Raw genomic sequence first — 25,791 nt, forward strand, 5'->3', positions numbered from 1 at the left:
TGTTACAGTTTATCATGTTGTTCTTTTCTCTTCATAGCTTGTGAATTGGTAGGCTTGATCAGATTCAGGGTTTATTTTTTATTTATTTTTAATTTATTTTTTGGCAAGATTGCTTCATGGGTAGCGTTGTGTTCTTTTATCAGGAGGCATATAATGACTGGATATCTGTTATATTTTGATGCTTGTAGCTGTCAAGGCTCAATGTGTAGATCCATTAATTCATTAGGAGGGAGGAATGGTGTTAACTTAAACCATTCTTAGTCATTTATTAGCGGAAATTTTTCTGTAAAAAGAAATTTCTCATCTTCTGTGGGTTACCCAGTGGTACAATTTATATTTATCACTTTTCAAAATTGAGTGGTTTTCTATTATCCTTTAGAGGTGACCGCTTAGGGTTTCTTACTGTTATAAGCTCCTGGATTTACCCATTGTATATGTCTTCAGCCATTGTGGTGTTGTCTTTACTGACGCAGATTGGCCCATCTTTGGTCAGTGGGAACATCTTTCAAGCTGACTCCTTAGACGTATTTGACGTAACGCTAGTAGTTTTTGATAGCTTCCTTGACGTCTAGAAACTACAGGTGTTCCAAGTCTATCTTGTACATGTACAGCTTCAGACCTGGAGTCAGTCCTTTCTTCATCTGGTTTCTTTTAATAAGAATTGGTATTCCAAGAATACAATTTATGTACCAGGGATGCTCATTTGCTACTGGGTTTGTTTCCAAGCTTTTTTGTGAATGGGGTTAGGAAATACAAGGGGTGTGTGTATGGTTTTTGTAAAAGATAAGATACCTTCTGAATTAAGAATATTTCCAAATACACAGCATTTCAACCTTACTTTTTGGTCTTTCATCTGTATTCTTTCTTCCATTTTTGAATCCTGATTTTTAAGGATCCAAAGGGATGATAGAATTCAAATATCACATAATTACTCATTTGCATTATTCCACATTTGTGCATACAATAGCCTTAGTTAACAAAAGCAAGTATCACCACAATATGATTACTGGATAATTACTTTTTTGCATATGTTCTCTTGATTTTTCATAGTTGTACTATATCTGAATTGTCAGACATATAGCCATTATGTATTCTATTCTTTCCTTTATTGCCTTTGTTGGTTCTACAAGTAAATATCTATTTACTGCTCACTGTCAGTTCTTACGTTAGTCATTTTGGATATATGATGCTTGTTCTCTAGTAAGTTCTGACTCCCTTTTTCCATTTTGATAACACTTTGAAGTCTTTATAGTTGAAATTTAACTGAGTATAAAATCTTTGGCTTATGTTTTCTATCTTCAAGTCTTAAATACGTTACTTTTTCCCCCCTGGCATAAAGTGTTGCTGTCAGTGATGACAATCTGATTTTATTTTTCATATAAAATATCCTTTTTTTTTGGCCTGGGTGCTCAGAGAATATTTTCTTCTACTATTAAGTTCAGTAATTTTATTAAGTTGTGTTTTAGTGTTGATTATCCTGGGTTGAATTTTGTTAAGTGTGTGGTGTGACCTTTCATTTTGATCTTTATTTTTTTTTAAGTACAGAAAAATCGTTCCCTTTCCCCTTGTGTTAATTGTCTTGTGTTTTCCATCTCTGTACTGTGCTCTTACCACATTGGTATTGACCTTTATAAACTTACTGCATTGTGATAAAGTGTGCATACTAATTGGATGCACCTTTCCCCTCACCTTCATAGAGCATATTTTTGTGTGTTAAATAGCATTTTTAGTTATAGATATTAGATCACTGAAACTTTAAACTAAATATTTTCTTGAAAGTAATTGCATAGGTTTTTTGTTGTTGTTGTTGTTAATCCTCACCTGAGGATATTTTCCCATTGTTTTTTAGGGAGAGTGGAAGGGAGAGGAAGAGACAGAGAGAAATATTGATGTGAGAGAAATACATCAATTGGTTGCCTCCTGCACGAGCCCTGTCCAGGGCCAGGGCCGGGGAGGAGTCTGCAACCAAGGTACGTGCCCTTGACTAGAATTGAACCCTGGAATCTTTGGTCTGCAGGCTGACACTCTATCCACTGAGCCAAACCGGCCAGGGTGCATAGCTCATTTTATTTATTGTTTTCTCTCCAAAATTAAGAGATAATCCAAGAGGATTATAAATTAGAACAGATGTCCTTTAAATTTTAGAGTTAGTAAGAATTTGAATAGTACCTGTATTGCACAGAAGCTTTCCTTAGTGGGAAATGTTTTGAACACTTCTGGCATGATAATTCTCAGTGTTGCTTTGTTTTATATTTTAGTGAAAATGCCTCGTGTAAAAGCAGCTCAAGCTGGAAGACAGGGCCCTGCAAAGAGACGTCTTGCAGAACAATTTGCAGCTGGGGAGGTAATCACCGACTTGGCAAAAAAGGAATGGAAACTAGGATTACCCATTGGCCAAGGTGGCTTTGGTTGTATATATCTTGGTAGGTGTATGACCACTTCTAATGAATTGTCAAGCCAAAGATTTATGTGCTTCATATCAAAATAGTTTCTCAATTTGAGCTGTTACAGGATATTTCTAATAAACTACAGTCAATATATGACTAGGCAAAAATGCATCTCTGTCAGGAGTGGAAGAGAAGATGGTTGATTTAGTCACAGTAGAAAGAGTATAAAGTATCTGTAATATTGTCATTAGTGAGCACCATGGCTTTGGATTTTTAAGGTATTCCATATAATCTTAACTTTTTTGAGATGCAAAGAAATTGATGTACATTTTTTCCCCTACCTCCACCCAATTAGGATTTACTCCCTCTGTTTTGGTTTAATTTGGCAATTTTCAGATCTTAACCATTGTAGGTTTTTATTTTCTTCCTATACAACCTTAATAAGTTGTAATTATGGAATTAGGAGAATGATCTAGAAATTCATGTTAGTCCTGATTTAATGTACTATTTTTAGCATACTTACCTTGAAATTTGGGGGGACCTACTGTGGAACCCTGAGATTCTGTAGGTTAACTAAATTGTTGATTTAAAAAATATTTTACCTGACTACTTCTAAAGTTGTCTGCTTCATCAAGAATATTATAGTGATACAACACACTTCATGTTTGCTTTTGATATTTCTAACGTTTCTGTGTTCTTATTCCACCTCTAATCTCGATTCAGCTAGTCCATCATTTAATTATTTAATTTCTGCCTGGAGGTTTATAAAATGTTGCTCTTAGTAGCGGAACCCCTTTTCTCTTTGAAGGAATATCTTTCTTAGAATACTAATTTTGTAGTGTAGATTAGCATCACATGGAAACCTGTTTGAACTGCCAGTTCTCAGGTTCCACCCAGACTTGCCAATCAGAAACTAGAGGGCCCATGCATGCTGAAGCCCCTGACAGAGATAAACGAGCAGCTGTATCTCCTCCAGGACCCACGGGCTGCAGTGGGTTAGCCGGTCTCTAGGGGTATGGTCATGAAACAGCTTAAAAGCCACCGCTTTACTATCTATACTAATAATCTATACTAATAAAAGGATAATATGCTAAATAGGGCGGACATCTGGACGTCTGTCCGGACAAAGCCACAGCGGCTGCGAGGCCCGGGGGGGGTCACGGCAGCCATGAGCCTCGGCGGCTGTGAAGCCCAGGGCTCATGGTAGCTGTGGGCTCAGGCAGCCAGGGGCTAAGGCAGCTGTGGGCTCAGGCAGCTGCGAGGCCCGGGGCTCAGGCAGCCGCCACGGCCAGCAGTGGCAGCAGCAGCGGGGTTATGGGGGCAGTGCCTTATCCTGATCAGCCCGGTTGCCTCCTGTAGAGCAGGAGCTGGGAGTGGGCCTAAGCCATCAGTAGGACATCCCCTGAGGGTTCCTGGACTGTGAGAGGGGGCAGGCCTGGCTGAGGGTCTGCCCCCTTCCCCCAGTGTACAAATTTTCATGCACCGGGCCTCTAGTATTTCATAAATATGATTCCTCTAGGTCAGTGGGAAATAGGTGTTGATTCTTTAGTTTTGTTCAGAGCCAAACGCATTACAGTGAACTAGGTTATCTCTGATTTAACGTGAAAATCCTTGTAAACCATGAAAGGTTAGAAGCTTTTTTAGTCAGGTATATATTGTTTGACCTTGTAACTTAGAGATGGTAGATTATTAGGCCGTCTCTCGGCAGAATGTGTGGGTTAGGACATCCCATAGTAGGAATGGGAACTTGTCTTTAACAAGCTGGTTCTTAATTTTGCATTAGTTACTTTACTTTTGTAACCTTTGGCAAATAGGGAACTTGCTTTTGCATGTGTGCTAGCTATTTTGTTCATATTTGTATTTATCACCAGAAAATGCCATTTAATAGTATTTTTTGTATTTGATGGTTTGAAAGATTTCTGTGACAAAACGTCACTGCTATAAGCCTGGATTGATAACTCTGGAGAAGGGTTTGCCTTAATGCTGCCTCCAGCTTACCTCTCCATAACTGCCCTACCGAAGATCATCAGCAGTTTCTGCTCATGAGTTAAACAAGTTGCTTTTGCATCTTCTTTGGGTGTTTTCTGCAGGACTTGATACTGTTTATCTTTTACAAATAGAAATTGCTTCCATCGTCTTCATGACAACTACCTTCCTCTCTGGCCTTCCTCCTCCCTCTCAATGTGCTTAGTCATCTTCCAGCTTTCCTTCTTTGGCTCACCTTTCTTTGTTTAATGTTTTTTTCTTTTTCTTTTTATTGATTTCAGAGAGGAAGAGAGAGGGGGAGAGAGAGAAACATCAATGATGAGAGAAAATCATTGATCGGCTGCCTCCTGCACACTCCCTACTGGGGATAGAGCCCGCAACCCAAGCATGTGCCCTTGGCTGGAATTGAACCCGGGGCTCTTCAGTCCGCAAGCCAATGCTCTATCCACTGAGCCAAAGCGGCTAGGGCTGTGGCTCACCTTTCTTCTGCATATTCTGTCTGAGGGATGTCCTCCAGTCTCCCGGCTTCTCTACCTTTGCTGCCACTACCTTATTAGTGGAGGTCATTTCCATGTCTCGTCTGGATTCTCACTGTAGCAATGAATCCTCTGCTCAGTCTTGTCCCCTTGCATCTCCTTGTTCACATTGGGGCTTAAGTGACCCAGACCGCTAATCAGATCATAGGACCTTCCATTTAAACGTTTTTTAATGTCTCCCTGGTGCCCTTAGGATAAATGACAAAGTTTTGGAATGGCATACAAGACCCTTCATACAGTCTGGTTCCAAAGTAACTTTCTTCATCCCTTTTATCCCCAAAAGCTATGCTTCAGCTATAATGTTGCCTTTTGCCTCTTGGTTTTTGTATGTGATGCTTCTTTTGTTTAGATTTTCCAAAGCTGAGTTTAGGGTAGGCGCTGTCTTTTTATGGTCCCCCTGTGCCCTGTCTTCATCCTCTCATAGTACATCCACGCTGTGTTGAAATTACTTTTCCTCTTTCCAGAATAAACATAAGCTTTCTGTTGTTTTGTTAATCCTCACCTGAGGATATTTTTTCCTTTTTTTTTTTTTTTTTTTTTAAGAGAGAGTAGTGGGGTCGAGAGGAGAGATATCAATGTGAGAGAGACACATGGATTGGTGGGGATCAAACCTGCAACCCAGGTACATGCCCTTGACCCAGGAATTGCACCCATGATTCTTTTGTGCATGGGATGGTGCTCTAATACGTAGCACACCACCCAGGGTTAAACGTGTGCTTCTTGACGATGGACAGCTCTTATGGTGTACTTAGTGCCTGGCATATTTTGCAGTACATATTGTTGGAGTGAATTATTGAGCTTTTTTTTTTTTAAAGATATTTTTATTGATTTCAGAGAGAGAGAAACATCAATGATGAGAGAGAATCACCGATTGGCTGCCTCCTGCACGCCCCCTACTGGGGACTGAGCTCACAACCCAGGCATGTGTCCCTGACCAGAATCGAACCCAGGACCCTTCAGTCCGCAGGCCGATGCTCTATCCACTGAGCCAAAGCAGCCAGGGCTTATTGAGCTTCTTTTCCCCTTTTTCTTCATTTGAATTGTACGGTCTTATTAGTATACTAGCCTCATTTTAATATTTTGTATACCAACTGCTAAAATCTGACTGTGCTTTATTACTAATTCAGTATTTAAGCGACATTCCTTGGCTATTCCTTCTACTCATTAGCCAATTTTATGACTTTGTGTTTCTTCTTTAGACTGAAGTATTCTTGCTGCTTCCCAGCTGGTTGGAGTTTCTTGGTTTCACCTTGCCTGTCCCTCCTATCTCTTCACCTGCTGATGTGAGAATGCCTTAGGGTTCAGTCCTAGGATTTCTTCTTTCCTCTCTATACTCATTTCCTGGGGAGCTCTTCCAGCTTCTAGGGTTTGGAGTGAGTAGATTGATGACTTAGGTTGATGACTCATTTATTTTTAACTTGTATCCCTCTTCTGAAACTAAGACTTGTACAGGGTGGAGCCAAAATAGGTTTACAATGAGTATGTGAAACAGTTTATTCTTGTATTATCATTTATTAATTATTGTATTATTTTCCATACAAGCAGGGTAAACCTACTGTTACCCTACCCCGTATACCCACTGCCTGTTTAACATCTGACCTTGGATATTTAATAAGCATCTCGAATTGAGACACCCCCCGCACCAGGTCTCCTGCGGTCTTCTCCGTCTTAGGAAGTAGCAGCTTCCTCTTCCCAGTTGCTCAGGCCAAAAGCCAGGAGTTATCCTTCCTCCTTTCTCCCACTGAACTCCATATCCAGTTCACCCACAAAGCCTGTGGCTCTTCTTTGAAAATATGTCCACAATGTGACCGCTTCTCACCACCTTGTCTGCTGCCACTCGGGTTCAGGCACCGCCATCCCTCACCCGAGTACTGAGCTCCTTGCCCTCTACTCTCCATTCTCCACAAGCATTCTGAAGGATTCTTTACAAGGCACAGTCTGACCTTGCCAGTCCTCTTCCCCAAACTCCCAGTGGCTTTCCAGCTCATTCATAGAGGGACAGCTTTATGTCACCAATGAAGCTCATTGTGTGTGTTCTGCTGCTTTCCACTCACTCTTCTCTGGCTACTTTGGCCTCCCTACTTTCCTCCGACATGTCAGGGGCTCCTACATCAGGGCCAGGTGCTGGTTGGCCTGGAATGGTTTCACCCTGACATTTCCATGGCTCACTCCCTCACTGTGTTCAGACCACTGCTCCAGTGACACCCTGTCGGTGAGGTTTCCCTTACTATCTTGCAGCACTTATAGCACTTATCACCATCACACATAATTTATATGTATATTCATTTATTTTTGTTGTTGTGTGAAGCCTCACCAAGGATATTTTTTCCATTGATTTTTAGAGAGATGGTAGGGAAGGAGGGAAGGCGGGGGGAGGAGAGAGAGAGAAACATCGATGTGAGAGAGATACATCGATTGGTTGCCTCCTGCACATGCCCCAACCCCGGGCTGGGGATCGAACCTGCAACCCAGGTACATGCCTTTGACCGGGAATTGAACATGCAACCTACCCTTCGGTGCACAGGCCGACACTCTAACCACTTACTTTATTAAATGTAAGAAATTGCATCAGTTATTATCTTGGGAACTCTCAACGTATGTTAGCATATCAAAGACCATGCATACTTTCAAGTTAAAAGTTTAACTTAGAGTTTTTCATACTTAATAGATGATCATATTGATGATACCAGCCATTATAAGATACATTCCAGTTTGACATGTTAAAACATTAAAAAAAATAGTCTTCAAGTTGATGATATACACTGTATTGATATGCTGAAACACTGCGTATTTGGAAACTGAAATTTATTCTATCAAAGGATTATAGATATAACAGACCTAACTGTTAATAAAAAGTAATAGGCTATGTATCACGATGCTACTTCTTGTTTTGATATTACATATATCACTTTTTTCAAACAGCTGATAAGAATTCTTCAAAATCGGTGGGCAGTGATGCATCCTATGTTGTAAAAGTGGTAAGAAAATATTTTTTCTTTTTTGTTGATTTAGTGTAGGACTGTGTTTATTTTGCAAAACATCCTCTTTGATAACTAGAATTAATTAAACCATAAGGTATTACATTTTTAATAATGTTAATAAATATTTAATGAGACACAAAGTAGTTTTATAGTTTTAAATAATTTGAATTCAAAAAGTCGGTCTCCTGTCTTGAATTAGAGTGGCACTAGTATTTGGGGGAAAATGAGTGAAAGCATAGAGGCATGCAGATGTGGACTGAAAATATTCAGCTCATTCTTTTTAGTTTAGCTATATTTACAGTAGATGAGATGCTTCTTTATACTTATGTCCTATAAGACTATACTACCTTAATGAAATTTTATTGTATTTTATCTTGTATTTGCTTCTGAAGTACTTGGTCAATTACTTCTGTGTATTTCCAATTTTCTTCCTTTCCCCTTCTATTTTAGTAAATTAAATTATTTAATTGTGATCACTTTGAACCTTCTTTTGGCTATGAGAACATTGAAATTATTTTGTAACTAGAGGCCTGATGTATGAAATTTGTGCAAGGATAGGCCTTCCTTCCCCTGACTGCCGGCTTTGCAGCCCTGGCTTCGCAGCCCCGGCTTCGCAGCCCCGGCCCCCACCCGCACCTGCCTTGGCCTGGTGCTGCCCATGTCCACTGCCACACACCCTGGTTCCCCGGTTCTGTGGAGCCCCCCCATCGATCGCCGTGCAGAGGGTGGCCTGGGCCTCCCTCTTTGGGGCAATCGTGGAGCCCCCCGATTGATCGCCCCGCTGGCCGGTGGCCTGGCCTCCCTCTGCGGAGCCATCATGGGGCAATGGCGGGCCCCCCCGACCAATCGCATCGCACCCGCCTTGGCTGGCCTGGCACCAGTGCGTGTCATAGCGTGGTCGTTCTGCTATTCGGCCATTCGGTAGATTTGCATATTACGCTTTTATTATATAGACTAGGGACCCAGTGTATGAATTCGTGCACCTTGAAAGGAACTGTGGGCATCGAGGCTGCGGTGGGCACAGGGGTGGGTCTCGGCCCATCCTTCACATCCCCGCCTGGCCCCTCCTGCCACGGCCCCTGGTCCCCTGTCTGCCGGCAGCCCCGCTCCTGCCGCTGCCACTCCCACGCGCACTTGCTGACGGTGTAGAGTGATTGGGGCCTGCACCAGCAGCGGGTGTGAGCGGGGCTGGTGCTGTCAGTGGGTGCCAGCGGTGGCTGCTGCCCCAATTGCCCCTCAGGAGCAGGGGGAGGTGGAGAAGCCCTCAGGGACGTTTGGGGCTGGTAGCCACCGCTTGCACCTGCTGATGGTGCTGAGCAATCAGGACGGGTGCCGGGCGCCAGCAGCGGGTGTGAGCAGCGGCTCTAGTGTCAGGAGCAGGTGTGAACAGCGGGCGGGACTGCGGTGCATGGGAGCAAAGAATTTTCAGTAACCACCAGAGGCTCACCCTGATGACAACAACTGGTGCCCCACCTTGGTCTGGCGCCCCCTCTCACCTCCTCCATTCCGCTGTGGCTAATGCCCGCCACGTTCCGCACACGCCCTCTGGTGTTCAGCGCACGTCATAGCGACTGGTTGTTCGGTTGTTATGCCATTTGGTCTATTTGCATATTAAGGTTTTATATAAATAGATGAGTAAAGGTCGAAAACCTTCCATCTGACGTAGCATACTTGAGTAGCCAGGGCAATTTATAAACTGGTGCACTAAAAGACATTTTAACTGCTCTTTATTTGTTATCAATATATTATGCTTTTTTTTTTCTTACCAACATTTGTAACTCCCTTCTCTCAGAGTTCTTTCAGACATTATGCGACATGTTTTTGTTACATAGAGGAGATAACAGTATCTGTTATTTGAGCAAATTACCACATATGTCTCCCACCCTTCCTTTCTTTTGCTAAAGGCTACAGAATTCTGGAATTAGAATTACCCCATGTTTTTTGTTTGTTTGTTTGTTTTGATTTGTTTTATTTTACTCTCTTTTCAAAAGGAATATACATGATTCATTATGAATGAACTATTTTGGACCTAAATTGTTTTAGTGATTGTTTTGAACATATTTTAATTCAGGTATAGTTTTTAAAAGGAAATACGTAGATATTAAATGAACAATTTGAATACTGTTGACAAGTATATATACCTTTGTAATTCCCACCCCTATTAAAATATAGAGTATTTCCATCACCCCAAAAAGATTCCTTGTTTCCTTTCTGGTTGAACCCCTTCTTCCTGCATCTTTGGAGTTTCCACTGTAGATTAGTTGTTCCTGTTCTAGAACAGCATATAAATGGTAGTGTGCAGTGTGTCCTGTTTTGTCTCTGACTTAGTGCAGGTTGCACAGGTTCATCCATGTTGTTGGTGTATCAGTTGCTTGTCCAGTCTTACTGCTCAGTAGTGTTGTATCGTATGGACATAGTTTGCTTTCCGTTTCCTGTTGATAGACTTCGGGATTGTTTCCAGTGTTTGTCTGTTACGAATAAATGTCTATAAATGTTCCTGTACAGACGTTTTTATGGATGTAGGTTTTTACTTACGTGTGGAATTGGCTGGTTATAGGGAAGGTGCATATTTAAATTCACAAGAAAGTGCCAGATTTCCAGAGTGGTTGTGTCACTTCACAACCACAGTCATATATGCGAGTTCCGGGTGCCCCGCGTCCTTTCACACTTACAGCCCTCGGGTTGGTTGCTTGGTTGGTTACTTAGGGTTAGGGTTAGGGTGTGTAGTAGTGTCTCAGTTTCAGCTTGTTCACTTTTTTTTTGGTGACTCATTTTGAGTATTTTTTCATTGTGCATATTAGCCAATCATACATTTTCCTTTTGACACCCCTTCATCAATCTTTTGACACCTCTCCATCCCCACTTTTTTTAAATTTTAAATAACAAGGTTGTTTTGCTTTTTAAAATTGAGGAGTAAGAGAGGTGTTCTGGATACAAGTCCTTTTTCAGATACATGTGTTGTAAACATTTTCTCCCACTCTGTAGTTTGGCTAGTTACTTTCTTAATGCTTTCTCTGAATCTACTGAGATGGGTCATAGGATTTTTCTCCTTTATTTTGATAATGTGGTAATTACATTGATTGATAGTGTTGAACTAACTTAGTATTTTTAACATACACTCCACTTAGGTATGGTGTATTGTGCTTTTTAATAATGCTGGGATTGACTTGCTAATAGTTTAAGGATTTTTATATCTTTGTTCATGAGGGATACTGGTTTTTAGTTTTTTCCTGATATTTCTAAATTAAAAACGTTCCAATCTCCTTTCTGGTTTTGGTGTCAGGGTTGCTGGAACAATGTATTTGGTTTCCCCACTTTCCCCGCTGTGTCTTCAGTCTCTGCCTTTTCCTCCGGTGCCTCTGGAGAAAGCTGGGCTGTCGTGGCTCACTTTCATTTCCAGCTGTTACAGGTCACTGTCTGGACTGCCTGTTCTGTCTTATGTATGAAAAGAGTAGTTTCCTGTATTTGTCCAATTTTTATGTTCGCTTACAGTGGAGGGCTAATTGGATCCAGCTACTTCGTGAGGTTGGTAAGCGGAAGTGAAGTTGGTAACTTCGGTGTGTCTCCCCCACCATTCACTTTTCTTCATGCCTTTTCATTTTGGATTTTTCTTCTTCCTCATTTGCAGAATAATATTCCTTTTGAAATAATCGGTTTGCTGCTGTACCAGTGGAACAAACGTTCTTACTGTTAAATTGGGTCATTTGCATGGAATTGCAGAATATTAACTGCATTTGTCTTTGGTACAACTAATTAAAATATTGAAATCTATGGGAAAGATTAGTTTCTCCTTAGGATCTTTAAAAAGTTTCCATTGTGAGAAGAAAGCAAGGTAAAAATCATGGTTGCCTGCCTGCTTCGCAGTTGGCTAATCTGCACAGCCATCTCTGGGTCTTGGTAGGGAGGTGTGCCAGCGCCATAGCTTACGGGGAACGTGTGGAGTCATGTCTTCCTTCTCTAGTACCCAGGCTTCCTTAAATTGCATTTTATTTTAGAATTATGATACTCTTCTTCATTATGGGTGATTCTAAGTATTTTAGTTGAGATTCAGTGTAACTTCACTTTTACTACCGTTTTTACCTAGAGTTATGAAAAATGTGTAGTAACAAGTATTTCCTAACAGCTTAAGGTAGCAAATTACCTTACATTTCTAAGTTTAAAGCCATTTGTTATTAAACCTGGTTCTGTGCTTTGCCTCTCCAGTCTCCTAATGTAGTTCTGGTTCCTTTTGCCTGTATTACTCTTCTTTGTAATTAGGACAGCGATAAATATTTCTCCTTTGCAGTTAATATTTCAGTAACATTTTCAGTGTTGGATTTTGACCGTGATCCTGAAAGAATGCCATAAACAAAATAATATTACTGACTTTCTTTTTCTTCTCCAAGGAAGAGTTTAGTAACTGCTGTTTGCTTGTTTGTTCCTGGATACTTATCTTTTCTGAACTTTATTTTTTTATTTATTTATTTATTTAAATTTTTTTTAAAAATATATTTTATTGATTTTTTACAGAGAGGAAGGGAGAGAGATAGAGAGTTAGAAACATCGATGAGAGAGAAACATCGATCAGCTGCCTCCTGCACATCTCCCACTGGAGATGTGCCCGCAACCCAGGTACATGCCCTTGACCGGAACCAAACCCGGGACCCTTCAGTCCACAGGCCGACGCTCTATCCACTGAGCCAAACCGGTTTCGGCCTTTTCTGAACTTTAAACTCCTGTACCACTTATTCTATTTCCATTTATCTTATAATTTCACATGCTAATATCTTTTTCATGGCACTAATTGTTTTTAATTCTCCCTAACTAGACTTTCAGTTATTTCATGGGTAGGGCCTTGTTTTCAACTTTGTTTCTCTAAACTGCCCTTAAATACCTATTTTATATTCTCTTGAAAACTTTGTAGCCATGATTCTTACCACCTTTTAACGTCTTCATGCCACCCACTTTCGTTTCCTGTCTGTGCCTTTAGAGTAGGCTCATTTATAATTTGCCTTTATGTGTTGACAGGCTATGCCAGAACTCTATCCATCACTATTCTGTAATTCTTTTGTTCTCAGAACTTTATATTAAAAGTTCAAGTGGTTCATCAAATATAAGCATATAAAATAAGTATTAGATCTTTTCAATATTAGAATCTGAACTACTTATGAACATTTACCATATAAAACATTAAGGGCTATTAAAAATCATGTTTTCAAAGAATAAATATTACTCTTTGGGGAAATTTTATGATTAATTTATTATAATAAAAGCATAATATGCTAATTAGACCGGACAGCCGAACGACCTTCCAGACGAAGCCACGGTGGTGGGGGCCAAGGCAGAGGCGGTTAGGGGCGATCAGGCAGGCAGGTGAGTGGTTAGGGGCAAGCAGGCAGGCAGACAGAGCAGTCAAGGGTGATCAGGTAGGCAGGCAAGTAGTTAGGGGCTACCAGGCAGGCAGAAACAGCAGTTAAGGGTGATCAGGCAGGCAGGCAAGTAGTTAGGGGCGATCAGGCAGGGAGGCAAGCGGTTAGGGGCGATCAGGCAGGCAGGCGAGCGGTTAGGAGCCAGTGGTCCCGGATTGCAAGAGGGTGCAGGCCGGGCTGAGCAACCCCCACCCCCATGCACGAATTTTGTGATCTGGGCCTCTAGTTACTAAATAAAAGGCAAGATACAAAATTATAGTATAGAAGGAGTTTTATAAAATAGCTATGTATGTGAAGAAAACATCAAAATATTTTCAGATTTTCTAAAATTTTAGTTTTAGAGAAAAAAGTCAAAGGGAGGTAAAATAACCAAAGGCAAATTGCTCTTAATGTGACATTAGACTTAATAGCATATCAGACCGTGGCTCTCAGCTCCGCTTGTACAGTGCCATCCGAATCTCTGTATGCAGGGCCTGGTGAGTAAAGCTCCCAGAGGAGGCTTTTGTGCATCAAGGTTGAGAACCACTGGTAGAGTCTGGTGCACAAAGCACCTAATTATGTCCAGTGGAATCATGTGTGCATGCTCATGTTTATCTTTGTTTGGGGATCTTTTTTCTTTAATTGTCACCCAAGGACATGCTTAGAAGGAAGGAGGGAAGCGGGGAGAAGGGGGGAGAGGGGGGGAGGGAGGGAGGGAGGGAGGGAGGAAGGAAGGAAGTTTGCCTTCCTGTATGTGCCCTGACCAGGGATCGAAGTGGCCACCTTTTGATGCACAGGACAATGCTCAACCCACTGAGCCACTGTGGCTGGGCGGGGATCCGTTTATTCAGTGGGGACATGCAGGCACCCGTGCTTCTGGTAGGGCTTCCACCTTCATGTGGGGACTTGTCCAAAATCTGATTGCTGCTAACATGCATGTCTGCTCTATGAAAGAGCTCTAGATAGATAACCCACAAATGGTTTACAGTTAACTTTGAAATGAAGTTAAGAAGTACATGTTCGAGATAGATGTTTAGGTAAATGCTAAATCGATTCTTTCTTCCACCAAATGAGTGTGTCTGGTTCAGAGCCTTAATCCTATTGACCTGTGGGAGCAGCCGTGGGTCCTGGTGCTGGGTCAGAGGTGGAGGTGGCAGACTTGTGTTTCCTCTGAAGATAAGGGAGAGACACTCTCTCTTTACTTCAGGAAAGTAAATGGAAAGATTGATAATAAGTTGGATAACCAAGGGGGAAAGTTCTCTCTTGTGATTTCTTGTTAACAGATTTAGTAATAATTAGTTCTTTCAGTTACACTTCCCTTTGCAAGAGAGGACTGGTGGGGAAGGGCAGGCTTTTGGGCCTGGGGTCCTAACAGTTCTTTATGTCATGGCCACTTCCAGTATGAACTGATGGAAACCTGCATTTTGAAGTTCCATGGAAAGCATTTTGCAAACTGATGTTTAAGTTCCTCACTGATGTTAGGAGGAGTGACCTGAATTTCCAATTCATATATCAGAATTCTCTGGTAGGAAGGAGAAACTTTATGCAGCTTCATTTTTAAATGGCAGCCAGTTGCTTTTAGATGGTGCCATTGAAATATATCACATTTTAATTTTTTTCTGTTGTCATCTTCATTTTGACACTTTAAAAGTCTAAAGAAACGTTTAGTGATATTCTAGTTAAAATGTCAGCCCCGATTTTTTCCCTAAATCTTGGCTATTATAGAGTTGGCAAAGTATTTTAGATTTGAAATATGTTAATAAAATTTTAGTTGTGAGTTAAGGTAGTTTCTTCAACAGCAACAGTGAGCTTTGGCTAGAGTGTAATGCAAGAAAGTAGCTCCTTTATTTTGTTGTTATGGAATCTTGCTGGATTAGAAAGGTCTGAGCTGAGCTCAGAGAGCCTTCGTTGTAGTGAGGCTTTTATTATAATAGCCTGATTTTATAGGCTGATTCTCATTATTATAAGTTTAATAAATTATTGCCTGAAGGAAAGCCTGAAATTAAAGTTATTATGACACAGGCTGAAATTGAATAAATTAGAATTTTATACTGATGAATAATAAGCTTGGATTTGTGTTAGAAAACCCCTTTCAAACCTGAATTATATTAATGAGCTATTCTAAAAGTTAGCCTTTGGAGAGTAACTTTACCAAAATTCTTCCCCTTGAATTTCCATTTCTTTGTTTCTTACACTGAGTCTCTTACTCCTGCTGAAGGCTTGTGTTCGGTTGTGAGCTCTAAACATGCACGTGTCTGTCCAGCTTCCTTTGCTGCTAGGAAATGAGCCACAGGTTCTGGTGACACCTGAGATACTGAGACTGAAAATTAGTGATTTGGCATTCACCCCCTGGTATATGGTTAGATTCAGCTTCTTAGAGGTGACGATATTATCCCAAGGCTGGGCTGAGAAAGTATACTGACCAGGAACACCCAGGCCGGGTTATTTGCCGGTCCTGATCCAAGTGTCCTGTGTGTCACCTCTTTGCTGCTGAATGCTCAGTCTTAGCTAGGTCCTGCCTGACTCTGCAGGTTGGCTTAGGAGTTTTTCTGTAAGTACTTTAACTTGGATTCCTGTTTTTCTGAATTACAAGAAATCTGAGATATTAGAACTATGTGTCTAGAGTGGTTTTATTTATTTATTATTTTTTTAAACCCTCACCTGAGGATATTTTTCCCCCCATTGACTTCTAGAGAAAGTGGAAGGGAGGGAGGAGTGGGAGAGAAACAGAGAGAAACATTGACTGGTTACCTCCAGCACATGCCCCTACTGGGGCTGGGGAACCTGCAACCAAGGTACATGCCCTTGACCGGGAATTGAACTTGAGACCCTTCAGTCTGAGGGCCATCACTCTAACCACTGAGCCAAACCAGCTAGTGCCAATTTTTTTTTTTAATCCTCGAGGATATGTTTTTATTGATTTTAGAGAGGGAGGAAGGGAGGGAGAGAGAGAGAGAGAGAGAGAGACAGACAGACAGACAGACATTGACCAGTTGCCCCCTGAATGCTCCACCACCAGGGATCAAACCGCAACTGACCAGGAATTGAACTCCAAACCTTCTGGTGCACGGGAGGACGCTCCAACCAACTGAGCCACGCGGCCAGAGCTCCTCTTGACTTTAAATTGTCACGTGGGAAGTAAATTGTAGGGCCCTTTAGTTTGCTACATGGGAATCAGGGTCCGAAAGGAGAGGCTGCAGTTAAATGGCCAGTACTTGCTCTCTGCAGTTCCAGAATATTCTTCATGGGAAGGCCGGCTTCTGTCAGTCCCGATAAACTATGTATAATTGTCAGGAGAAACACAAAAGGAATGGGATTTTTGCCACGAATTGGTTAAGTCAATTGTTGACATTTTATTGAATCTCAGAAATATCTTGTAGCCGCTCGGTCAAACAATGAACATGGTTGCTCATCTTTTCTTAAAAGAAAGCTAAATAAAGATAAAAATAAATTTAAAGATTAAAAACTTTTGCAAAGACTGGGTCATATGTCTAATTTTGTACAATTTATCACTTAAAGAGTTGGAACTGGAGAAAAATAAAATATAGACTATTCTGAGAATATCTGAAACATTTCTAAAGAGTTTGATTTAATCTTAAATATAGTTATAAACTTAAGTATCAAAACTACATTGTTTGATAAGGAAAGTTGATTTGTTAGTCTTTTTTGAAAGTTTGCTGAAAATAACAGTAATTTTGACAACTGCTCGTACTAACTGATGCCTGTGTTTCAAGGAACCCAGTGACAATGGACCTCTTTTTACTGAACTAAAGTTCTACCAGCGAGCTGCCAAACCAGAGCAAAGTAAGAAGCATAGCGCCTGCGTTTGCACCTTAACGTGTCACCACTGCTTGTTTCGTTTTGCTTAAGCTAAGACTAGGGCATTGCATCTCATATTATGATTCTTTGTTACTTTATAAGTATGTTCTATTTACATGAGGTTTTGTTTTGGTGTACGGGATGATGCTCCAACCAACTGAGCCACCCGGCCAGGGCACTACATGAGGTTTGTATGAAAGAATTCTGACCTCTCAATGAGTTTATTATAAGATTTTACCTGTATGATATATAGACTAAAATTAGTAATGATGTATAATTTAGAAAATGTTAAACATTGAATAAAACTCCCAATCCATGAGTATGGCTCAAGGATCTCTGAATCTGGGTATTTTTTTTTGAATTCTGGGGAACATAACCAGGGGTGGGGTTGGGGTGTCATAATTGATGAAACAGAGCAGATTATCAAGGTAAAGAGCAGGGCCTCTTCTAGCTACTCTAGACCTTTTCCTCTCTTCCCTACTCTGTCCTCCCTCCTTTCTCTTCTCCTCCCCTCCCCTCTCATCCCACCCCCTCCGCTCCCACCTAAGACCCCAGGCAGCCTCCTGGATGGAATAGGCCTGGCAATCTCAAGGAAGCCTCCCATCTCTCCCCAGAGCTTTATTTCCTGGTTGAGGGCTTTGAGGATGAGGTATTAAGCCTGTAGATTGGGGTAAAAGAGAAGCCTTTCTGTGGAAGCAAGTAAACATTTGTATACTTAGGGATATGATTGCAACCACAGTTCTGTGGTTTGATTTTTTTAAAGAATGTTTTCTGCAAATTTTTCATTGTAAAGACAATGTTTAGGGCAGAATAACAAGATATTGTGAGTTAATAAAAATGTTTCGAATTACTTTTTACGCATGGGTCGTAAAATACTGTTTCCTTTTATGAATAAATAAAAGTGAAATTTTATTATGCATATAAGTACATTTTTCTCCTAATGATTTAAAAGATTATTTATGTCTAACAGAATTGAAATCACAAGCATCTGTTTTGATTTTTAGTTCGGAAATGGATTCATACCCATAAACTGAAGTACCTGGGTGTTCCTAAGTATTGGGGGTCTGGTCTACATGATAAAAATGGAAAAAGGTAAAAATACACGTTTTGTTTTTCTCTTCTATTTTTTGAGCATTCACTGTGTAGTTGGTTTAGCCAAGAATTATTCTCTGAGCACTTACAGTACCTGCTTGGCCTCCCTCTGGGCTGTGTGGAGTGTGCGCGACAGAGGCCAGCAAAGCCTTGTGGCTGCCCTCTGCTTCCCATAGCAGCAGGTTGCCATGCCCTGTTAGAGGGGGCCCTGCTCGTCCAGGGCACGTGTACAGTGTGGGAACAGCTGCCTGGAACCCAGATGACAAGTAGGAACAGATCCAAATGTGCCTGGCATCTTTTTGTCTTTAAAAATAAACAAGCAAACAAAAACTTCATGTCCTTTATGTAAAGTGGATTCCTTTTAATTTAGTATTTCATGGTAGATCTGTAAGCTGCCCACAGAGGCTTGCTTTTTATGAGGTTTCAGTCTGGCTGGTGAGAAAAACGAAATGAAACATGTATGAAACAGTGGGAACAGTTAAGTGCTAAATTCTGTGATTCTGACTCTTATGGGTCTTAGGAGTTCACAGAATGTAGAGAATACTGTTGGCATAGTAGCGTTGGAGAAAATCTCCAATAGTTTGATGCATAAACAATACTTTTTAAATATTTGAATGGCACTTCATGGAAGAAGGCTAGAAGCTGAGATTTGAAGAATGGATTTAGTTTGGAAGGGGTTTGAATGTCTTTATCTACAAATAAAGGAAACTGACTCAGCTCTCTTACGTAATTACCAAGGGCACAGGTTCCTTTTTCTTGCCCTTTTGTCCTTCTCATCCTTGCTTTGCTTGCTGTCATATGGTCTCAGGTGGCGGCCACATTTCTAGGCTTTGTATATAGACAGTAGCCACAGCAGAAACTGGTATTGCTTCTGTGAGCTTCAGTTTCCTGGTCAGGAAAACCCTTGGGAGTCTGGTGGCATTCTTCCTGTCCTATTTTCTTTTTTTTTTTTTTAAAGGGGAGAATGATGATTTTTATTTTTATTTTAATATATTTTATTGATTTTTTTACAGAGAGGAAGGGAGAGGGATAGAGAGAAACATCGATGAAAGAGAAACATCAATCAGCTGCCTCCTGCACACTCCCTACTGGGGATGTGCCCGCAACCAAGGTACATGCCCTTGACTGGAATCGAACCTGGGACCCTTGAGTCCACAGGCTGACGCTCTATCCACTGAGCCAAACTGGTTAGGGCCTGTCCTGTTTTCTTGGTCAGAGTTTCATCAGGTCCTTCTGAAACCAGTTTCGGGCATGCAAGGCGGTCACTGATTGGCGTGGGGAGGCACTTGGCTGGGTGGGAGGGGATGGAATGCCGAGCCAGACCTGGGCTCGGGTAGAAAAGGTGGAGTGGAGGTCGGTGTTGGGTGGGAGCCAGAGTTCTCCTTGAAGGTTCTGATTCTGGAACCATGCACTTCTTAGGATTTCCCCAAAATATGATAGATTATATTTTGTTATGTATGTTTTTGCTGGAACAAGAGTCTATATTTTTATGGAATTTTCTGGAGAAATAGTATAGATCAAGGATTGATTAAGTAAGTTAAGATGGGATAGTAGGACTTTATGGAGTTACTGTGAAGATGAAATTGAAACGTAATTCGTAAGGGGGTTGTTCTGGCACAGGGTATGGGCTCAGTAAATGTTAGTTGTGCCCTAGCTGGTTTGGCCCAGTGGATAGAGCGTCTGCCTGCGGACTGAAGGGTCCCAGGTTTGATTGCAGTCAAGGGCACATGCCCGAGTTGCGGGATCCATCCCCAGTAGGGGGCGTGCAGGAGGCAGCCGATCATTGGTTCTCTCCCATCATTGGTGTTTCTCTTTCTCTCTCCCTTCCTCTCTCTGAAGGCAATAAAAATATATTAAAAAAATGTTAGTTGCAATCATCATATCATTTCCCTCCCTCCCTCCCTTGTACCCTCCTTTTCTCTTTTCCTCTCTCCCTTTCTTCTTTTGGTTTGGGAATGGTGCTTTTTCTTAAAGTTGCCCACACTATCATAGCACATTTTGCCTGTACAGTTTTATCACTTATTGTGTGATAAAGCAGAGAGCCAGTTAAACAGGGCTTGTGTGTGTGGCTCCTGTGAAGTGATCAGGCCTGGGGAGGTGGTGGGGGTCGCCGGTTGGCCCTAAGGTAGCTGACAGGAGCTGCAGGAGAGAACTCCCGGCATGGACTGGAGGGTGCCGTGGAGCACAGGAACTCTGGAACCAGACACGCAGGTGTCGTCCTTAGAGCACCATTTACTAGTAGTTCTCTTGCCTCCCAGCCTCTTCCTTCTATCACATAAAGTGGCTGCAAGTGTCTCCTAAAATGGAGCATTAATCACCTCTAAGGTATTGATTTGCTTTTTAGGTTGAATCTCTTAAAAACAATCATTTTGGTTCTTATAAAAGTACAGATACAAAAATCCTTTTTTGTGTGCCAGAAATCTTTCCTTTTCCCTGTTACTGATTTGAATTAATATGTATATAGTGCTTAGAACAGTATCAGGATTGTATAAAAAGGTTATCTGTTATCATTATTAAATTATTTATACTGATTTATATTTTCCCATTATTTGCATTGTTTATCCAGGTTTCCAGGAATTAAGTAATTGTGGTTCAGCCCTCTTTCAGACTGTCAGTAGAGGCTGTGTTATTGTTACCCATATATTATCCTATATAATAAAAGGCTAATATGCAAATTGACTGAACGGCAGAACAAACGGTTGCTATGACACTCACTGACCACGAGGGGGAAGATGCTCAATGCAAGAGCTGCCCCCTGGTGGTCAGTGCGCTCCCACAGGGGGAGTGTTGCTCAGCCAGAAGCTGGGCTCATGGCTGGCAAGCACAGCGGGCGGTGGTGGGAGCCTCTCCCGTCTCCGTGGCAGCGCTAAGGATGTCTGACTGCTGGCTTAGGCCCAAGGGCTCCCGGTCTGCAAGAGGGCGCAGGCCAGGCCGAGGGACCCTCGTTCCCCAAGTGCATGAATTTCGTGCACTGGGCCTCTAGTTTTATAATAATTGTATACATATCACTTATTTGTAACATGTACATGTTTCCTTGGTCACCCCTCAGTCTTTGAAAACCTGTTGTACAAAGGGAACTTGGCAGTCAAATTTATTGTTCCCTTTTTATTATCTCAGAGTTTAAGGCACTGGAAACTCTTGCATTTGCCACTGGCTAATTGTATGACTTTGGGCAAGTAACTTTACTTCCATAGACATTAATTACTTATTAAAGATGTTCACAAAAGATGATTTCTAATTCTCTTCTAGTATAAAAATGGGTAGAATTCTAAATTTATTATTTGACTTGTCTTTTTTTTGTTGTTGTTGTTGTTAATCCTCACCTGAGATATTTTTCCATTGATTTTTAAAAAGAGTGGAAGGGAGGGGGAGAAGCAGAGAGAGAAACACTTCTATTGGTTGCCTCCTGCTTGCGTGCTGACTGGGGCAGGGGATTGAATCTGCAACCTAGGTACATGCCCTTGACAGGGAATCGAACCTGTGGCCCCTCTTCCCGAAGGCTGACACTTTAAACCACTGAGCAACACTGGCCAGGACAAAACCAAGAATCTTCACATTGTTTCAGAATATTTTTTTCTTCTCCAATTCTTGTCTGTTGAGTATTTAATATATAGTTCTTTTGCACGATTTAAACAATTTTACTGACTTTATCTAAAAAAATTTAAAAAAATGTTTTTATTGATTTCAGAGAGAGGAAGGGAGAAGGAAAGAGAAGAAACAATTGGCTGCCTTCTGTGCATCCCCTACTGGGGATTGAGCTCACAACCTGGGCATGTGCCCTGACCGGGAATGGAACGAGCTACCTCTTGGTGCCTGGGTCGACACTCAGCCATTGAGCCACACCGGCTGGGCTGAATTTAGCTATTGTTACAGCATCTCTTGACAGTCTTGATTTAAACAGAATGGTACTAATATTGCTAAAATGTGCCTTACAAATTGAGAAAAGCTGTCACAGGAAGGAAGCTAATATTCAGAAACATACATTAACTTTAATTGTCAGAAAAAAACAGTGATATTCTCCCTCAGATTGTTTTGTCCTTACTGTGAATGAATCTGTTGGATTCTCGTGGGCGTTATCTTACATGGCATATGGTCTCCTCTTACTAGATGAGACCAAGAGGAGGCTCTTGAGAATTATAGTCAGAAGAAACTGTTTTAAATGTTTATCTTTCTTTCCTTTTCTTTCTTCTTTCTTCCTAAACATTGCCTTGAAAAATCACTCTGACAGGAGTACTCACTACAGTCAGTTTTCCAGAGGCCTGTTTTGTCCATTGACTTTTCTTGTTTGTCTTCAGTTACAGATTTATGGTCATGGATCGCTTTGGGAGTGACCTTCAGAAAATATATGAAGCAAATGCCAAAAGGTTTTCTCGGAAAACTGTCTTGCAGCTAAGCTTAAGAATTGTATGTGAGCTACATGTTCCTTGTTTTTAACCAGTGAAGCTGTTGTGTTGAAGCTTGGTCCTCTGCTGGTTGGTATTGGGTACTGCATTAACTTACTCTATGTGATGCTTTCAGTTAGATATTCTGGAATATATTCACGAGCATGAGTATGTGCACGGAGATATCAAGGCCTCAAATCTTCTTCTGAGCTGCAAGGATCCTGACCAGGTAGTTTTATAACTTTAACTTCTACAATTTGAAACCTGTTGTTTGAAAACAAATATGGCTGCTTTGAACTTTCAAACCCATGCAGAAGTTTTACTTTTTGAAGTAGATATGGTAATAATAATATTTTTTCTTGACACTTTTCTCTAGTTAACATTTTACATTGTTGATGCTATTTGTTGGCACTTTATCAAGTTGGCTATTTTTCCCTAAATAATATTCAGAAGAAGTGCTTGTGATACAAAATGAATTTCAAATAGCTATTTGGGGGTGGGAGCTTAAAATTATATAGTGCACCAATGAATTATGTTTGCCTGTCTGCTTTGTCATGTTTTTATTTCCTTTGTTCAGGAAATCCATCAAATGTAAGTGTTCTGTTGAGAAATTTGGTCTTTAACATGTTGATTATTCAAATCAGTTGGTTTACAGAAATAACGTAGCTGTCTAAATTTGTATGCCCTTAGTATTTGAAATTTAAATTTGCATTTTTTTTTTTTTTTTAGTTTATTACATTTCCTTTGTAATTTTTACTTTTTAAGGAAAGGAGAAAAGCTAATGTTATTTTACCTTTATTTGAGTTAGTTTAGTTGGAGTCAATGGATCTATACGATTTTCTTATAACTGTTTCTATGATTTTGGTAAGTAAGGTTTAGTTGACATTTCACTGTTGGGCTACTGTACTTATTCCATCCTGTATCTTCTCTACTAACTTGATCTTGTATGAGAAAAGATTATTTAAACATTTTAAATGTGTTTATGGCAGTAGTCCGTACTTCATTTTTCTTTCCCTCAAACCTGTCTTTAACTTCTTGCTTATTTTTTCCTTTTAACTTAGGCTCTTCTTTCTTTTTCTATCACTCATGTATTTGCTTCCCCTCCCATCTCCTTTATGGTGGCCATAGAGATCTGTATGCATATGCAGAAGAGAGCTGCTATACTAAAGCATGCTCATGCAGAAAGCTTAAAGGCAGTCACAGAATTGCGAGCCATCTTGTTTTAGATTAGAAACAAACAAAACAAAGCTAAGACCCCAAACGGTAAGGATTCTATTAATTGAAGTAGACTGGACTTATGCAATATCGTAAATAATAGTACAGCCTATTTCAGTTTGCAGTTGACTAAAACCTGCTGCCTTTTGTTTCTAGGGAAGTATTTTTGCAGCTCTCTTATTCTTTGGGCATATGCTTTGGATGGGATTATTTTTCTAGTATTAGATGTATGTGCTAGATCCATCCCCATATTTTTACTTCACTTCCCTCTTGTGACCAGCTGCATACATTTGTGAGACAGTTCCCAGAACTAGGAATGTAATAGAGGCTCTGGCATAGAGAAAGCCCAGATTATTAGATTTGTATGCTAATCAGACCCACATGTATATGTCCACAGATGTGTGTGTATGTAACATTAAAATGTAGCTTTAATTTTGAAGACTTGACTTTAATATATAATATTTAAATGTAGATAAGAACCTCATCTAAAAGTTTTTTAAATCATGATCTGAAACACTTTTATGAAGTGAATTGATATTTGATTATTTTACAAGTGAAGAAGCAGAGGAATGAAGGTTAGCAGGATTATACTAGAGTGTGGCAGTTGTATCTCAACAAGTATGATGGTTTGCTTTGTGCTCAGTTTTTTTTTTTTTTCAGACTGTAAGGAGAAGTGTGGGGTTTATAATCCTTGCTCAGTAGAAGATTAAGGAGAAGTATAACATACTTATCCAGAAAGTAATCAAAGTCAGGTGATACTGTCTATACTGTAGCTACATGGTCATCTGACACTTTCCTTTAAGTAAAGAGCCTTTCAGAAGTAAGCCTTTGCTGATGTTTGCATACAGGACCTACCTTGTCTGGGTGCTATGCTGTGGTTTTGTGGGAGGGTATGTGCAGTCTCCTGGCTTAAATTTGCGCTTACAAATTTATAGGTATACCTGGTAGATTATGGCCTTGCTTATCGCTACTGCCCAGACGGAAGTCATAAAGAATATAAGGAAGACCCCAAAAGATGTCATGATGGCACTATTGAGTTCACCAGCATCGACGCGCACAATGGCGTGGGTATGTCAGCAGCAGCTAAGCAAGAAATGCACAGCTAACATTTCACCTGGATCCCATACGGTTCTTAGTTCTGCATACGTAACTAAGGAGAGAAGATTGAAGAGGCGAAGTGGGACGGGAGGAAGGGGAGGCGGATGCCTGCAGCAGCCCCTGCTCTCTCTGAGCCCGAGCGCCAGTGTCTCAGCAGCGAAGTGGCTCAGTCACTGCAGCGAGTGTTTCTTTTCGGTTGCTTTTAACTTAATCAGAATGTTGGTTGTTTTTCCCCTTAAAAATCTAAGTTTTCATGCAGCTACAACTTTATAACAGGTAAACTTGTATTTCGTCACCTGTTAATAAGTTCGTCTCTTTCTTCAGCTGTTGTTTCTTTTTTCTGTGCCCACTTCTGTGGGGGAGCTAAAATCCCCAGTTCTCTGGGCCTCTTAATAGCTCGTAGCATTTTTAATATCTTAAATATTAAATGTGGCATTATTTTATATTTTATTTCCTAGATTAATAGTCTCGGTTTGGAACTCTAGAGTTTGCCAATTTGGGTTTTAAAATAAATTATTAGCCGGGGGGTAAATTATTTCTTTGTATTATCCAATATTCAATACTTTCTTTAAATGCAGGCAGAATTTATGAAAAACAAGACTGTAGAGTTGACTGTTTTACCTTATTGCTTTATATATAATTGAAATTGCACCTTAAGAATGATTTCAGTGTGCTTCATCTACTTCTTCTGTGTTCACAGCCCCATCAAGACGTGGCGACCTGGAAATACTCGGTTACTGCATGGTCCAGTGGCTCAGCGGCCACCTGCCCTGGGAGGATAATTTGAAAGATCCTAACTATGTTAGAGATTCCAAAATTAGGTAAAGGAGACTCACAAATTATTTTGGGAAGCTCACGATAAGGCAAATGTTTTCCAGTCAGAATTTCTTTACTGGAACTGTAGCTTT

General features: G+C 40.7%; 1 protein-coding gene across 2 annotated transcripts in view; it reads left to right on the plus strand.

Moving 5' to 3' along the window:
- Positions 1 to 25,791, plus strand: part of VRK1 (VRK serine/threonine kinase 1) — a 59,862-nt gene that overhangs the window by 18,985 nt on the left and 15,086 nt on the right. The window contains exons 1-9 of one of the 2 annotated variants that reach the window (XM_070412799.1): positions 1,895 to 1,970; positions 2,259 to 2,423; positions 7,832 to 7,887; positions 17,012 to 17,081; positions 18,101 to 18,188; positions 22,484 to 22,592; positions 22,707 to 22,799; positions 24,721 to 24,853; positions 25,584 to 25,704. In XM_070412799.1, coding sequence (XP_070268900.1) covers positions 2,264 to 2,423; positions 7,832 to 7,887; positions 17,012 to 17,081; positions 18,101 to 18,188; positions 22,484 to 22,592; positions 22,707 to 22,799; positions 24,721 to 24,853; positions 25,584 to 25,704 — 830 coding nt within the window. In that variant the 5' untranslated portion in view covers positions 1,895 to 1,970; positions 2,259 to 2,263. Of the gene's footprint in view, positions 1 to 1,894; positions 1,971 to 2,258; positions 2,424 to 7,831; positions 7,888 to 17,011; positions 17,082 to 18,100; positions 18,189 to 22,483; positions 22,593 to 22,706; positions 22,800 to 24,720; positions 24,854 to 25,583; positions 25,705 to 25,791 lie in introns of those variants that run through there. The other variant, XM_070412789.1, reaches the window with a different exon arrangement.

The sequence above is a fragment of the Myotis yumanensis genome, unplaced genomic scaffold (genome assembly GCF_028538775.1).
Source record: "Myotis yumanensis isolate MYYU_CA2020_CCGP unplaced genomic scaffold, mMyoYum1.0.hap1 SCAF_1, whole genome shotgun sequence".
Lineage (NCBI taxonomy): Eukaryota > Metazoa > Chordata > Mammalia > Chiroptera > Vespertilionidae > Myotis > Myotis yumanensis.